Source organism: Solanum pennellii, chromosome 10, assembly GCF_001406875.1.
Source record: "Solanum pennellii chromosome 10, SPENNV200".
Taxonomy (NCBI): domain Eukaryota; kingdom Viridiplantae; phylum Streptophyta; class Magnoliopsida; order Solanales; family Solanaceae; genus Solanum; species Solanum pennellii.
In genome coordinates this window covers 77,474,454-77,486,942 of record NC_028646.1, presented here as the reverse complement: position 1 = coordinate 77,486,942, position 12,489 = coordinate 77,474,454, and the positions used below count along the sequence as shown (strand labels likewise).

The 12,489-nt window shown below is 30.6% G+C and overlaps 2 protein-coding genes across 4 annotated transcripts; both read left to right on the top strand.

The window, feature by feature from the left end:
- The first annotated feature begins 320 nt into the window (after nucleotides 1-320).
- Nucleotides 321-4,564, top strand: LOC107001734 (squalene synthase-like). 2 transcript variants are annotated; one of them, XM_027912296.1, is made up of 14 exons: nucleotides 321-611; nucleotides 717-759; nucleotides 869-958; nucleotides 1,053-1,128; nucleotides 1,251-1,320; nucleotides 1,677-1,820; nucleotides 1,913-2,017; nucleotides 2,111-2,257; nucleotides 2,366-2,441; nucleotides 2,554-2,642; nucleotides 3,072-3,163; nucleotides 3,260-3,308; nucleotides 3,628-3,691; nucleotides 4,523-4,564. In XM_027912296.1, exons 1-13 carry the CDS (start codon nucleotides 408-410, stop codon nucleotides 3,679-3,681), a joined length of 1,239 nt encoding a protein of 412 aa, XP_027768097.1. In that variant the 5' UTR covers nucleotides 321-407; the 3' UTR covers nucleotides 3,682-3,691; nucleotides 4,523-4,564. The 2 variants fall into 2 exon arrangements, with proteins under 2 accessions (XP_027768097.1, XP_015055194.1); XM_015199708.2 differs by lacking the exon at nucleotides 4,523-4,564 and having other exon boundaries at nucleotides 3,628-3,882.
- Nucleotides 4,565-8,515: 3,951 nt separating this feature from the next.
- On the top strand, nucleotides 8,516-11,741 carry LOC107032192 (transcription factor bHLH130-like). 2 transcript variants are annotated; one of them, XM_015233778.2, is made up of 6 exons: nucleotides 8,517-9,371; nucleotides 10,259-10,605; nucleotides 10,696-10,866; nucleotides 11,056-11,121; nucleotides 11,206-11,274; nucleotides 11,359-11,741. In XM_015233778.2, exons 1-6 carry the CDS (start codon nucleotides 8,939-8,941, stop codon nucleotides 11,413-11,415), a joined length of 1,143 nt encoding a protein of 380 aa, XP_015089264.1. In that variant the 5' UTR covers nucleotides 8,517-8,938; the 3' UTR covers nucleotides 11,416-11,741. The 2 variants fall into 2 exon arrangements, 1 of the variants encoding a protein (XP_015089264.1); XR_003574630.1 differs by lacking the exons at nucleotides 11,206-11,274; nucleotides 11,359-11,741 and having other exon boundaries at nucleotides 8,516-9,371; nucleotides 10,696-10,977.
- Nucleotides 11,742-12,489: the final 748 nt, after the last annotated feature.

Genomic DNA, 12,489 nt, shown 5'->3' with positions numbered 1-12,489 from the left:
TTCTCAAATATATAAATTTTTATTTTTTAAAAAGTTAAAACTTCTGTATCAAAATCTACCATCAAAATTTAAAAATTTAAATCTCAAAATTTCAACGATAATATATTATATAATATAAATTCAACAACCAAAGCACGAAAATAATGAGTTGAAACAACCCAACCTAACACCACAAAATTTCGTATTATTTCCTGTGGTTCCCTTTGTGTGATGCATTTTGATTCTAAAACACTAAATTTAAGTAATAAAAGATAAAATTAACAATCTAAAATACTCAATTAAATTATTTTACTTCTTCATGATAATATATATAATATATATCCTCGCATGAAGTTTATATTTTTCTCATCCTTTTTAGTGTATATATACTAAAAATTGACACTCCTTAATTAAACAAATTTATAAAAATGGGGTTTATGCAGGAGATTTTGATGCATCCAGATGAATTATATCCATTGATAAAACTCATGTTATCGGCTAAACGCGTAGAGAATAAGACATCAGTGTGGCTATTGCAGCCACACTGGGCCTTTTGCTACGCTACTCTCCGAAAGGTGTCTCGTAGCTTTGCTCTTGTTATTCAACAACTTCCTAGTGACCTTCGTAACGTGGTAAGTATATGTTGATAGCGTAAAAAATATTTACTATATAAATAAATATTAAACTATTTTCTTCTATTTTCGTTTTGTTGTTAAAATTCATGTCCAATTCTGTAGGTTTGTGTTTACTATTTGGTTCTTAGAGCACTTGACACTGTTGGTATGTATGTTCAAATTAAATCCCATAAGTTTAATTTCATTAATTACTAGAACATTGCTCACTAATTATTTTGATTTTCCCTTCTAATTACTTAATTAATTATGAACAGAGGATGATACCAGCTTAGCTATTGAAGTTAGAGTACCTATTTTGAGAAATTTTTATTGCAACTTCTATGATCCTCAATGGCATTTTTCATGTAAGTTTTGTTCTTCACTTCGCGATTGGTAACAGGTAAAAATAATCTGATAGTGTATATAACTTAAAACCGTTCGCCTTTTTTTAATTATTAGGTGGTACAAAGGCCTTCAAAGTTCTCATGGACCAATTCCATCATGTTTCCACTGCTTTTCTAGAGCTTGATACAAAGTGAGTTCTTAGAAAAAAATGTTGATCTTTTTGTATTAACATATTGTTTACATATCGAAAATTGATTGCGAAAAAACAGAATCATACTTAATTTTTCACACATTTTTGAGTATTTTTTGCAGTTATCAAGAGGTGATTAAGGATATAACAAAGAGGATGGGTGAAGGAATGGCGAAATTTCTATGCAAGGAGGTAATTCGCGGAATATTGACAAAATTGTGTGTTGAGATCAAACCCTTACCATCATATGCCAAAAGCTAATAGCTAGGTTATAACATGTTCGATCATGACTCTGACCTGGGCCACTCCAACACTCTCGTGGGCTTTGCCATAGGCAGGATGTTGACGTTACCCAACATTATGGAAACCATATGTCTAAGAATAGACGAATTCATTTGAACTCATTGCTATGTTCTTGAACTATGTTTGACATAATAAGATCAAACTCATTCTGATCTTGCTGACTCTGAATAATCGTGAATTCATTTTCACTAGCAAATTAGTACTCGTAAATTTCACTTATAAATGACTCATTTGGTATCGTGCAGGTAGAAACAATCGATGATTATAATGAATATAGTTTCTATGCATCTGGACTATGTGGATTAGGATTGTCAAAGTTTTTTTATGTTTCTGGAAGAGAAGATTTAGCACCAGAATCCATCTCGATTTCCATGGGTTTATTTCTTCAGGTATTGACCTCTAACATGTTTATCGCGGAGCCTAAAAGAAAAGCTCTGTATGCTAGCTACTGATTACAAGCATATTTGTCTATACATTTCAGAAAATAAGCATCATCAGAGATTATCTAGAGGACATAAATGAAGTACCTAAATGTCGTATGTTTTGGCCTCGTCAAATTTGGAGTAAATATGTTAACAAACTCGAGGTTTGTTTTCATCATAACATGTTGCTATTTCTTCTTTGAAGTTCATATGTTGATTCGTTGTTCTGTAATTTTCATCTTCTTTATGTGCCTCAGGACTTTAAATATGAGGAAAACTCGGTCATGGCAGTACAATGTCTGAATGAAATGGTTACTAATGCTTTATTGTATGTAGAAGATTGTCTGACTAGCATGTCTAGTTTACGCGATCCTGCTATCTTTCATTTCTGTGCAATTCCACAGGTATAAATTTCCTTTCAACAGTTCAAAACGTTGTTTTTCTACCGCGTATTGGTTTCAATAAGAGAACTAGTGGAGCATCGTTTCCTTGTGATTTTCTTGTACTACCAGATTATAAATATGGGGAATTTGTCGATGTACTACGACAACGTTGAGATTTTCAAAGGCGTTGTTGAAATGAGACGAGGTAAAGACACACGACTTGTCAATATGAATGTCTGTTATTTCGTGTTTGATGATTTTTTTGTGGATGAAAACAATTTCTTGCTAAGTCTTGTTCTTTGGTTTCTTCTTTTTAGGCCTCTGTGCTAAGATTATTGATCAGACGAGGACAATGGCTGATGTCTACGGAGCTTTTTATGACTTCTGTTGTATAATGGAATCTAAGGTATAACATGTACTATTCTCTTAACAACTTTTAACTCTGCAGTACATAGTGGAGACATCTCGTTTGTTTACTTCTTTATATTTTGACTAACCTACCACTGTTTGAAGTTGTGACTTTAACTCATTCTAAAGGTTATTGGCTAAAGTTTAGAATTGCTCGATTTCCTCTTTTTCGTTCACATCTGCCTTGTTAGAGTTCTTCATCTAGTAGTCCCTCGTGAGTTGAGGTTAAATGAAGTAGTGAGGATTCATATAGTCAACCCCAATTTGTTTAAGACTGTAGCCTAGTTGTTTGCATTTGATATATGAAGCCCTTTGATGTTCAAATATTAGGTGAAATTCAACTATGGTTAACTCTTCTTTATGTTCAAATTTTGATTCTTTGATTTCATCGTGCTCGATTAAACAACTTAACAATCGATTCTTTGAGGTTGATCGCGATGATCCAAATGCAACGATTACTTTGAAGAGGCTTGAAGCAATCTTAAGAACTTGCAGAGACTCCGGAACCTTAAATCAAAGGTTTGTTAGCACTTGTGGAATTACACTTGATATGTTGTTGTTGTTCGTTTATTGAAGTTCTTGACATTATCAGTTGATGACTTTATTTACCACTAGGAAATCTTACACATTCAGCCATCAGCCTAATTACAATATTCCAGTTTTGGTGAGTTTTTTTGCTCTTAGTTCATGATTTACATATACTTTACGTATGCGGAACGTCTATCAAAAACAATCTCTATATCTTCATAAAGTAGAGGTAAGACTCTGCACAAACCACCCTCGAGATACACTGAGTATATTGTTGTTTACCTATACTTACATCTGCAAAGTGTTTGTCGGAAACTGTCTCTCTATCTTCACAAGGTAGGGGTAAGACTCCGTATGCACTACCCTCGAGATATACTATATATGTTGTTGTTGTTTACATATACTTTATTTTTTCTGGATTCAATTTTTTCTTATACACTAAATTTCTTTTGCAGATTATCTTCTTTTTCATCATGATGGCTATTCTTTTATCAACAAAAATACATTAAGAGTCTATAGGTGTGCATTCTATGTGTTCTTACTTGAATAAAATGCAAAGAATCTTAAAATTGTAAATTTTAAAACTAAGCTCTGTCTTAAACAAGTTGAGATCGGCTATATGAATCTCACTTCTTCCTATATGCTCATGATTTTATATCAATATCTGTACTAAGAGGATTCATCATAAATTGACAAGTTTATGTTGGCTACTAGCCTATTGCAACCTCCTTTTTTATTTGGGACTGAAACTGACAATGTGAGCAAGTTTATACAGGCAGAGTTAAATTTTGAAAAAGAAATTAAAAAACAAGGAAAAATTACATAAATTAATACATTTTAAAAAATAATTACTGATTTTAGCGATATTTTTTATTTATTACCATTTATAGCAATGCTTTGTTAAATCTGTAATATGTATTAAAAGTGAATTATGTATGCAATATATATGAATTATAATTGTTTTTTGAAATATATCATGTTTGTTTGGTAAAAAATTGTCACATTGTATTATAAGTGTATTAAAATGTGTGGTAAATGTATTATTCATCATTAAACTTTGTATTATGTGAATGATAAATTGTTCTTTGTAATATGTATTAAACTTGTATTATAAATGAATTAAAAGTGATCAAGTGAGATAAAAATATTATTGCTATAAATAGTAAATATTTTTTAATCATAGTATATTTATGTAAGTTTCCCTTAAAACAATATATTGTGTAAACAAAGTGCTATTTTTCATGTTTAAGAACAATAATTCTTAGTTTGACTGATTTAATGGTAATTTTAGCTTTAACACAAGTAATAATCATGGGATTAATATGGCTAATTAATTAATTTTCCTAGCAGGTTTGGTGTAGAAGAAAAAGAGAAGTGTAGTCAAACCAATGTTGTAACATTTTAAAAATGATTTATGTATCCATAATATCCTATGAATATAATAAAAATATTATATACATGGATCCCATTTTCACTTGCCTTCCCCACAATGAAAGAAAAGGAAGGATTATGCATGTTGAGATCGATTATATAAAATTATAACGTTTATATCGCTTTATTTAAGCCCATTTTAGTCCGTCCAAGACGAGTTGATGCATGACATTATTAAAAGTTGGTTTCATCTCGTGCCATAACTTTGTATTTTATATTAAAAAATATTAAATTCAGGTGAATACGATATCATACCACAATGAAGATCGATGCACTTTTGAATCTTGTCGAAAATAATTGTCTTCAAGTTTCAATATTCATAACTGAAACTTCTCCACAGTATCCTGTAATTCACTAGTAGAAATTAAAACTCTAAAACAATTAGTATTTTTAAAAGGGCAACTTTCACATATAGCAAACAAAAAATTCATATTTGTATGCTATAGCAAACTTTGCATAATTGCGCTCCATAGCAAACATAAAACTGTATAATTCGCTATACATATACAAGTGTATAATTCGCTGGCCTATTTCGCTGCAATTGTATAATTCGCTATCCTATTTCACTGCAATTGTATAATGCACAATTGTATAATTCACTGCCTATTTCGCTGCAATATTAAGTGTATAGCAAGAAGATATATGTTTTTCTCTCGCTTTATACAAAAACAGAAACACAATATATACACTTCTGTTGTATAAAGCTAGAGAAAATTGTATTTCACTGCAACTGTATAATCCATTGACCTTTTTCTCTGCAATATTTGAAGTAAAATGTTTGTAAATTGTATAATTAAGTGTATAACACGAAGATATATATTTTTGCATGTGTATATACAATTTTCTCTCGCTTTATACAAAACAGAAACAGAGTTATACACTTCTGTGTATAAAGCGAGAGAGGCGAGCGAGAATGGAGAGTGGCGAGCGAGATTTCTGGGAGAGAGACGCTGGCAAATTTTAGCTAACGTTTGCTATGGAGCACAATTAAATCAAACTCTAGCTATTCCATTTATTTTAGGTTATTAGTTTGCTATTACATACAATTTTCCCTTTTTAAAATTACGGGACTGAAAAGTGGCTATTTGGTGAATATTAAGAAGAAGAAAGTTTAACAAACTTTTTGAAGTGGCCCATTGGGCCTTTTAGAAGGTTATGTAGATACATGATTGTTCATTCTATATTTGGGCCAAGTGAAAATGGGCTATTCAAATTATTGATTTGAAGGTTAATATAGGCGATTGATCGAACACTACTTGAAAAGTCGTTCTTAAATTATGTGTCAAGTCAAACTATATCATTCTTTTTAAAATGGAGAGAGTACCTTGTTTAGTGATTTAACGTTCTCGCTGAGATTTGTCCCATCATTGAACTAAAAGAGTGTTAGGCTTTAATTTCATATTTATCACGACTCAAATTCATAACACGCACTGTTCGCTTCGAGCTAACTGACCTTACAAATTTGACCTTTAAACTATATCATTATCGACTTCGAAAACAAGTGTATCATGTAAACTCTTGTGCTATGCCTGTTAAAACCTCTTCATTTTCCTATTTCATTCGATATAAGATTCACCCAAGAAAATATATACAACTCTTCTTTACAAGTTCAGCAACTTAAAAAATCTATCGGTATAACCTGTGCAGGCTGTGCTCCATAGTAAACATCACATCTACGTATAGTTAAAAAATAGATTCTCAAAATAACTTTTAGCTAGTTTATTTAATTATCTATATTTGAACGAGGATTAATTTGACTTTTCCTCCTATTAATGATCATATTTATTACTTTATTCATTTTAGATTCATATATAAAGATGTTTATTTTTATTTTTGCTTACTATTTAATCATCAATTAACGTGGAGATTTATAGACCATACATGAAAGGAAATACTAAAAGTAATTGACAAAATTTGATGTACTACAATAAGTGTTTTTTAATGGAACTCATGAGAATCTTTGAACTAATTATCTTGATTTATGATTAATTAATGATTGATTTGATCTAATATATTAGTATTAATCTTTACTAATCACATGTCATTGTCTGTACAGCACTAAAAACAAAGTGACTTCTGCATACTAAATAGGGATAAAAAAACAATATAAATTGTTTTTTCTGCCAAAATTCAGCACACATGACTTCCTATAGTGGTAAGTGGTGGCCTAATACCTAATATCGATGTCTAAAATATTTTGTATTCACGTAAAATTAAAAAAAAAGATATTTTAATATGGTGTAATATAGGTGATCTATTATGATAGAGACGTTTGTTTGTAGGTGATTTTACAAATGTTAATAGGTGATTTTACATTCAAATTCGTAATGTCAATGCATAGAATATTTTGTATTCATATAAAATTAAAAAAAAAACATCTTAAAATAATGTGATAAAAATGATCTATCGTAATACCGGCATTAATAATTGATTTTACATTTAAATTCGTAAATTATTTAAATGTGAAATTTATGATTCTTATCTTTGTAAAAGTTATGTAAATCTTTTCAAGGACGGTTTAACATGATTGGAGGCCTAAAGCGAAATTTTAAATCGGGGCCTAAAATGTAAACAAACTTTATATACTTATTTATTCAATATTTATTTTTCTTACACTATTTAGATAAAGATTATTAGTGTTTTTTCAATTATTAATTTTAGGTAAGATTTTATCAACTCATTAATGAAAAACATCCTTTGAGTGAGACAATTATTATGTGAATTGTTAACATAATTTTATAAGTAATTAGTTGACAAATATTAAATAAATATAAGAGTTAAAACCATAAAATTTGACGCAAGAAGTTGATAACTTGATATATCCCATTTTAATATGATTTTTAGTAATGCTTGAAACTAAAATTTAAAAAGAAATAAAACAAAATTTGTAACTCACTAGTTTAACACTTTTCACTATTAATTCTTATTTTTAACAAAGTAAAAAAATGTTAAAGTGAATAAAATCATATATATTTAAAAAAATTATACTTTTTATTATAAATAATCAATTTTTATATAAAACTTTTAACTCATGATTTATTCTTACTAAATATTTAGGGCCCTCCGAAATTCGAGACCTAAGGCAAAGGCGTTATTTTGCAATGCATAGAATCGGCACTGAATCTTTTTGGCATATATATTCCAAAATAATTTACTATTTTCAGAGTTTTAATCCAAAAAAAAAAGTTAAATAAAGCTGCAGCAAATTTTTTGTCACAATATAAAGTTTTATAAAATCGAAATAATTTTTGCTTTTATGTTGATGTCATGAAACGTCAAGTAATACATATACATGCAACCAAAACCTTCAAATGGTTTTTAATTCACTAAATTAATTTAAAAAACTATAAAATTGAGTAATGGGAATCAGTTGGTTCAAATTTTGAGGTCATTCTGTCCCTTTTATTCCTTTTTATTTTATTTTCCCTCCTATTTTTAACTCGATGTTCAGTAATCACATTAAACATTTTTTAATAAAAGTAATTTCATATTAAAAAAAGAAAAATCCGCTAGCTCAAATTTTGAGGAGGTTACGTGTAAAAGATAACTGAAGTGGTGCATCATGTGATATCTCATAAGGATAGTCAAATTTTTAATTCTCAAACAATGTTTTTCAATCGAATTTATCACACTAATGACTGAACTTATTTAATATAATTTATATTTCATGCGAGATTTGTGAGTTATTTCACATAAACAAGTTTATATGATAAACAGTGTTTTTCTATTGAATTTATTTCACTAATGACTGAACTTGTTTAATACAATTTATATCTCACGTAAAATTTGTGAATTACTGAACTTGTTTAATATAATTTATATCTCACGTGAGATTTATGAATTAATCCACATATCAAAATAAAAAAAAATTCTAATTTAAACTCAAAATCTTTGATTAAAAATACTTGCCACTACTCATCTTGGTCATTCTAATCTCAACATCCCCACTTATTTGCCTCCCAAGGAAAAAAAAGTCCCAAAATTCTCCAATCACCTTTTTTTCTATAATTTGCTACTCTTGTTTGATGAAAAAAACAGTCCAAAAGAAGCTAAAAAGATCTAAAACTAAAAGTTTCTTCAATGCAAAGATCAAAAAATTCTTAAAGAACTATTCTTTATTGCTTGTTCTTGAAGATTTGTAGTACCTCCATACTGCTTAACAAACAAGCTGTTTATATACACAAAAAGATTGTAACTTTTTTACAAGAAAAGTTTATTGAAAGAATGTATGGAGATCCCCAACTCTTAATTTTCTTCTGATTCTTGTTTTTATACAACAAAAAGAAAAACCCCAAATTAAATAAAGGGGTCTTTTTTTTTTTTTGTTGGGTTTTAATGGATTCATCAGAGTTTGAGAAAAACCAGAACAATTCTGGGTTATTAAGGTTTCGTTCAGCCCCAAGTTCATTTCTTGAAAATTTCATTGATGGAGTTGGGAATAATGGAAATATGGGTAGTGAGAATAAAGGGTTGTCATCAAAATTCAATCTTGATGGTTTAAATAACCAATTGGTTTCTCAGAATTCTCTTGATAGTAAAGTTTTTGCAAATTTGAGTAGTAATTCACAGTTGCCACCTCAATATCCAAGGCAAAATTCTACTGTTCATATGGTGGGGTCAATGGAAGGGGGTGGTGGGTACAGGGTGATGGGGTCAGTATTGGGAAATAGTAATAATCATCATCAGGGGCAAAACAAATTGGCATCAAATCTTATGAGGCAAAACAGTTCTCCAGCTGGTTTATTCTCTCAACTCAATTCTCTAAATGGTACTGTTTGATATTCTTGTTGTTCTTATTTAGGAAAGTACTATAGTTTTGTGTTGTTTTTTATTTTTTCAATAGTAGGTAGGATTGCATTGTCTTGATGGCTTGTAGTTTGATGGTAGTATTATTAGGTTGTAGTACTGTTCTGCTACTACCTGTTGTTTTGTTTACTACATTATTGTCTCTCGTACGTCTGTTTTAGTTTGTGTCTGTCTTGAGCTGAGTGTCTATTGGAAACAACCTCTAGAGGTAAGATTTTTGCGTACAATCTATCTTGCTAGACCCTACTCTGTGGGAATACACCGGTTATGTTGTTGTTGTTGTAAAAGTAGGTAAAGGGGTGTATTTATTATTAGTTCAAGTACTTTTATATGTATTTTGGTTCATTTTTTACACAGAAATGGTGTTGAATTAGAGTTTCTAGTAGTTAAATGATTGAGCTGATGCATATATGTCAGAAGACTATATTCATGTTGATGTTTCTAGTTTTTCCCTGATTTAGATTCTGTTTCATATATCTGTTTCAAATTGGAGTGGATAATGGTTGTCTTGTTTGTTTTTATTTTGGTGGAATGGTTTGGAGACGCTTATGCTTGTTTCGGATTGTCATCCCGGTTCTTGAACTCAATGTTTGTTAAACACATTAGTTTAAACTGGTACGAAATGAGGTTCTTTTATTAGTTTCATTAGAAACTCAAACTTTTCAAGATTAGATAAGCGTTCAACTTTAGCAAGTTTCGAGGTATTTGTAATTGTGATCCGTTTGCCAGAACCATGGAGTATTAAGATAGAAATGTTAACAAACAATAGTCATTTTCTTATTGTTTTTTCCGCTTCTCACCACCTTCGTTTTCTATTCCTGATTGTGTTGATTGAATGGCAATTTCCAGGCTATGCTACGTTGAAAGGCGGTGCTGGAGGTTATAGAATGGCAACTGGTGCCAATGGAGATTCAAATCCATCTTCAAGCAGGTTGAAAGATCATTTTGGCTTCTCATCAGTGACACCTTCTTCATTAGGAATGTTGTCTCGAATCTCAGAAGTCGATGATGAGAGCAGCATAGCAACTGATCTCGATGATGATGAGAAGCATGGAAATGGCAACTCAGAACCTCAACTCTACAATATGGGATTTCCTTTTAATTCTTGGAGTGATCATTCACAGTTTCAGCAGACACTCACAGGCCACAAAAGGGAGTTGGATAGTGAGGGGAATAAGCTATTTGCTAATGCTCAGGTACGATGAGAATGAATGTACGGTATACTTTGGCGTCAATTTTTGATAGATTATCTTGATTTTGAATCGAAAATCTTTGTGTATAACCAGATTGAAGAACTTGGAAACCGGCCCCCAATTTTGTCACACCACCTAAGTTTACCAAAGACACCAGCTGATATAGCAGCTATGGAGAAGTTATTGCATTTTCAAGACACTATTCCCTGCAAGATCCGCGCCAAACGTGGCTGTGCTACTCATCCTAGGAGCATTGCAGAAAGGGTATGACATACACAACATATTTATACATATGTACCTATATGTGTAGTCAGTCTTCTAATTCTTGTGTTCATTGTTGTCGTGACAATCTCTGAAATTTCCCGAAAAGGCAGCGTAAGTTTAAAATTCAATGATGAATCAAGAAGTAATTTAGTAAAATTCGCGAGATAAACTTATATGGTGGTATTTCAGGTGAGAAGAACACGTATCAGTGAACGAATGAGAAAGCTACAAGAGCTTGTACCCAACATGGACAAGGTAGATTTTTTTCAATTTCCGCACTCTTTTTCCCCCCTTTTTCTTTTAGTGAAGTCTTACTAAGTGTATAATTCATGTTGACAGCAAACAAACACCGCGGACATGCTAGACTTGGCTGTCGAGTACATTAAAGGCCTCCAAAAACAATACAAGGTATAATTTTGAAGCATAAATCGATAATCCCTGCTTTACTCATTTGTCTTTGAAACTTCTCACATATTTATGTTATGGTTATAGGTACTCACTGATTGTCGCGCTAACTGCAAATGCTCAGCAATGCAGAAACCAGATTGAAACCAAAGAGTACAATGGAGAAGAGTATACTTGAAAGGAGTTCATTTTCAAAAGTGTAGAGGCTAGAAACATTAAGAAAAAGTTATGAGGAATAACTACAAAGAAGAAAAAAAAACAGATCTTTGGCTGTTCTTTTGGTAGATTCTTTAGACTTACAATGAGTCAAAGTTCAAACAAAACATAATTAGTTGGAAAAGTGTACATTAGTTGAATAAGATTATGCATTCACTTTTCTCTTTTAAGTTATGATATATACTCGCGTAAAGAATTTTTACCCTATCAATGTAATTTAGTTGATTATATCAGGTAATTTCATAAGGAGTTCATCTGATTCTTTTTTGTCGGAAAATTATACCGTATGTAAAAGGTCAAAATTATCAGTAGATGTGAAATCTTCTTTGCTTCTTCACATGCTTACTTTTTTTTAGATTTTAAGTTTTATTAGTGAAAATTTTACCTCCGTCACTGAATCGCAATAGCATAAAAGTTAGTGTGAGTTCGCATAAAGTCAATGCTTCTTTTTGTCCACTTGATCTAATATATGAGCTGTTAGATCCCTTCTTTCCATTTATAGACCAACCAATAATGGTGATGGCTGAGTTTGTTATTGGTGGAAGTCAAACATATCTAAATATTAAAACCTATATGACTCAAACCTTTAACTGCCTATATGACCTTTTGTGTCTCTTTCTTCTCTTAGGGTAATCTTATCTGATTCTTATTCTATTCTTTTAGAATATTTTATTTGATAATCATGGTATTCCGATTCATTTTCACACATCGATTAATTTTTACTGAAAATGTGTTATCTCTTAACAAATATATTAGGTAATTGTATGCATAACTCCATCAAGACTTTGACAAATATAAAGAAATCGTTAATGTGTTTTTATATTCTCTGAGATTTAGCTAACGTTTGATCAAATTTTTTGATCTGATAATTAATTTTTAAATATCTATTTGACTATGATTTCAGATCTTTAAATATTTTCAAAAATTATCGAGAAATTTCACTTTCATCCATATGACTTTGATTTTCTTTTAAGTAAATACATGTCAAAACACAACATCAAA